Source organism: Gekko japonicus, unplaced genomic scaffold (assembly GCF_001447785.1).
Source record: "Gekko japonicus isolate JY-2015 unplaced genomic scaffold, Gekko_japonicus_V1.1 scaffold437, whole genome shotgun sequence".
NCBI lineage: Eukaryota > Metazoa > Chordata > Lepidosauria > Squamata > Gekkonidae > Gekko > Gekko japonicus.
The window spans coordinates 166439-170092 of NW_015160223.1; the positions used below are offsets into that span (position 1 = coordinate 166439).

At 40.3% G+C, this 3654-nt stretch overlaps 1 protein-coding gene across 1 annotated transcript in view; it reads left to right on the forward strand.

Moving 5' to 3' along the window:
- The first annotated feature begins 2566 nt into the window (after window positions 1-2566).
- The window catches only part of BCL2L15 (BCL2 like 15), a 10508-nt gene continuing 9420 nt past the window's right edge, over window positions 2567-3654 (forward strand). Inside the window, exon 1 of the mRNA XM_015411394.1 lies at window positions 2567-2809. Within this exon, the coding sequence (XP_015266880.1) occupies window positions 2683-2809 (127 nt within the window). The 5' untranslated portion in view covers window positions 2567-2682. The remainder of the gene's footprint in view (window positions 2810-3654) is intronic.

Consider the following 3654-nt stretch of genomic DNA (forward strand, 5'->3'; position numbering starts at 1 on the left):
ATTATCGTGGGCAAAATAGTTTCAACTGTTTCTTTCATGGCTTGAGTTACTGTTACCTTAACTGTCTCTTGCACTGTCTGCGTGACTATGTTTGAAACCCAAGATTTTAAGTCAGCTTTGAGCTCTTCCATTGAAATCGTAATTGTAGGGTTTGTCACTTGTTGGAGTCTTGTTTGTGTTTTAGGTGAAGGTAAAGAGGATTTCCTTATACCTGATCCAGATGCCATTTTTATTTTTTTAGTAAGCTTCAATTTGTGTAAGGCAAATTTGTAGCTGGATCCTTTTTTTAAATGTAGTTGCTGGAATCTTTCCATAGGTCAGTGTTTTATTTTTATTCTTCTATTAATCAAGTCTGTATTACCTTTGTATGATTAGGTCCTTATAATTTTAAATATTTACTTTCTGAATCAAAAAATATTATTATTATTATTATTATTATTTAATTAATTGATTATTTAATTTTCCCCTTCTCAATAGTAGTACCTGTGTCTATATCTTTAAATCAAATACTCACTGTATTTATTCACCTGGCCTTTATCACTCTGTTGACCTATCTATTTGCTGTATTTTAATGCTTAGCTTTATGTGCCGAATATTTATTATTTCTTATTTTCCTTTTTCATATATATATATATTCTATTAAATAATAATTACTACAATAATCGCAGTCAGAATTACTTTCAGCTTCTTCTACAGAACTTTGTCTACCTTTCAGCCTGGGATCTTCTATACCTCCACTTTCTATTTCCCCCCCTCCTCCGTTCACCCTTAGCCACTTCCTGAACTCAGCTAGCTTCCGTACGTCATCAATGCTCAACTCTCCCTTCAATATGCTCAGTCATTGCCAATGCACTCAGCCCTCTTGCTTCGCCGTCCCCTATGCTCCACGTCACGTCGCCTTTCTCCACCTTGCTCCGCCTTTGGCTTTCCTTCTGCCCGATCTCCTTCTCCAATTGGTGCTTTTCCTCTCGCATCACCCATCAATTCCACTCCAGTTTGCGCCCACTCCACTCACTCTTCGCCTCGTTTGGGGACCAGATTCTTTACTCTCGAGTCACCTTCCTTACTCTCTCGAAGAACCTTCTCCTTCGGACTCCTTCCGGCTCCTCAGATAACAAAAAAACACAATACTGGTTAGTTTGTTTTTCCTTTCCTTTCCCTTCACCCCCCTCTTGCTTACTGTATACTAACCACTTGGGACTTCATTTTATAATGGCCAATTGGTCTGTACAGTTGCCCGCCACCTTGGGTGGGGGGGAGAGAAAGACAATACTCCCTTAATTACTGCAGCTGTTTTTCCCCCTTAAGAGTTAAGATTTATAGTTGATACTTATCTTATGTCTGACTTGAGATCAGTGTTCCCTCTAAGCTGAATTCGTGTGAGCTAGCTCACAGTTTTGTAGCCTCTGGCTCACAGTTTTTTGTCTTAGCTCAGGAAGGATGGCTCCAGAGCAAACTAATTTATGCAGTAGCCAAATTGCTTGCTCACAACTTTAATGCCAGTAGCTCACAAAGTGAAATTTTTGCTCACAAGACTCCATGGCTTAGAGGGAACATTGCTTGAGATGTTCCTATAAGTTGCTAGTTGGTGTTGAATCTAGCTGCGGCCCCTCTGCTCAACTGGCTCCAGCATTTCTGTTGGATGTCCTCAGGTACTCCTGCTTCAAGGCAGCTTCAAAGTCCACAAAGTGTTGCCCCACACTTTTACGCTTGAAACAAGCCTCTTGCTCTCCCCCTCAATGCTGGGGGGGGGACTCGAGGGCTCAGCACCCCTTAGGAGAGGTTAGCACCCAGGAATGATAGCTTGTGTCGGAGCAATTCCAAGCAAGACTACCCTCGTCGAGTTCCGGCGGCCATCAGAGACATTTTGTATTCAGCTTCAGCATTTGTATTATATTTTTATTCCCATTAGCTACTTTGTGAAACAATCTTGGCTAAAAAGCAAGATAAAAATATAATATATGGAGAAACTAGCTTATAGAAGACAGCTTTATTTGATTCCAGGGGATAAATTGCTACTACATTTTCAAGAGGACAACATAGTCACAGAATCATGAGCACCAAAAGCTCAAAAAGACTATTAGGACATTTTGAGATGCCCAAATCGTCAAATGTTTGGGGTTTTGGGGTCCCCAACATTCCAGGTGATGGAAAGAAGTCCAGTGGAACAAATCACAGGAAATGTGAACAATAAATGAACTAAATCAGCACTGTAGATATTTTAAAATGCATATTATGAAGTAGACATAAGGATGATGCAGTTGTGATAACAGAAAGGACCGTAAATATAGATATGTAATCAGTTGCCTTATGAGACATCCTGCAAGCATAATACAAAGTTATATTAGTAGCAATAGGTTATAGTTCTTTTTGTACCCAGCATTTTGACTCATCCTAGCTGTATTTTCTTCATAGAGGAAGTGCCAACAGACTTCATACAGAAAACTTCTTGGTAGGAATTGTTTTGCTGGTATTGCACAAGTGCTTTTATTCAGGCTGGAGCAAAAATACATAACTTCCTCATGCAGGGTATATAGCAGGGTCTAGTTGTGGATCCAATCCCACTCTGACCAAGAACGAGAGAAGCTGCTGGAGACTCCTATGTACAACCCATCGCCTACAGAACTACTGAAAGTTTAACAGCTACTTATAAGGAGAATACAGAGAAACATTAACATTAACATGAAGAACTCAATGACCTTTGAGGAACAGACAGAGACAATTGTGGAAGCCTTGCTTAGTAATTTCTTAGTGGAAGATCGACCAATAGCTTGTTATTTTCGAGGTGGTCAGTATGTGCCTGAAACAAGTAAGTCATTTATTACTTGGGATGTATGGAAGTTTGTACAGAAATGTTTTGGGTTTCCTTGAGATCTGTAGCTCAGGAACAGCTACTTTAACAACTTTAAGAAGATTGATGATACAACATTGATTAAAGATTTCACAGCAAGATCCTTTGGGAGACCCAGCTGTGATGGTTCTCGTGCACAAATATTAGGTAGCTTCAAGAGCTGGGATTGGAAACCTATGTTAATATGGAGACTAGCAAATTCATTTTTAAAAAAAAATCAATATCAGAAGCAAAATAATTGGTGGGGGGGGATAAACAATTGTGCCTTTATTCTAGCCCTAACTGATTAATAACTAAAATTTTAGTTGACAAATCAAAGCTTGTAGCCATGAGAGATATTAGTAACTTAGTGCTGGTTTGCTGTTGGACCTCCCGTTATCAAAGAGGGGTTGCCTCTTCTGCCACAGAAGTTTAATATGAAATCCAATTTAGTAGTTGAGACTGAAGTTGACAGAAGAGAGTTGTAGCATATAAGAACATAAGAGACACCAATGTTGGATCAGGCCAAAGACCCATCCAGTCCAACACTCTGTGTCACACAATGGCCAGAAATACCAGTGCCATCAGGAGGTCCACCAGTGGGGCCAGGTTATTAGAAGCCCTCCCACTGTTGACCCCCCCAAGCACTTGCGCCAGAGCCCCTATCTATACTTTGTGGCTAATAGCCACTGATGGACCTCTGCTCCATATGCTTATCTAATTCCCTTTTGAAGCCGTCCATGCTTGTAGCCACCACCACCTCCTGTGGCAGTGAATTCCATGTGTTAATCACTCTTTGGGTGAAGAAGTACTTCCTTTTATCC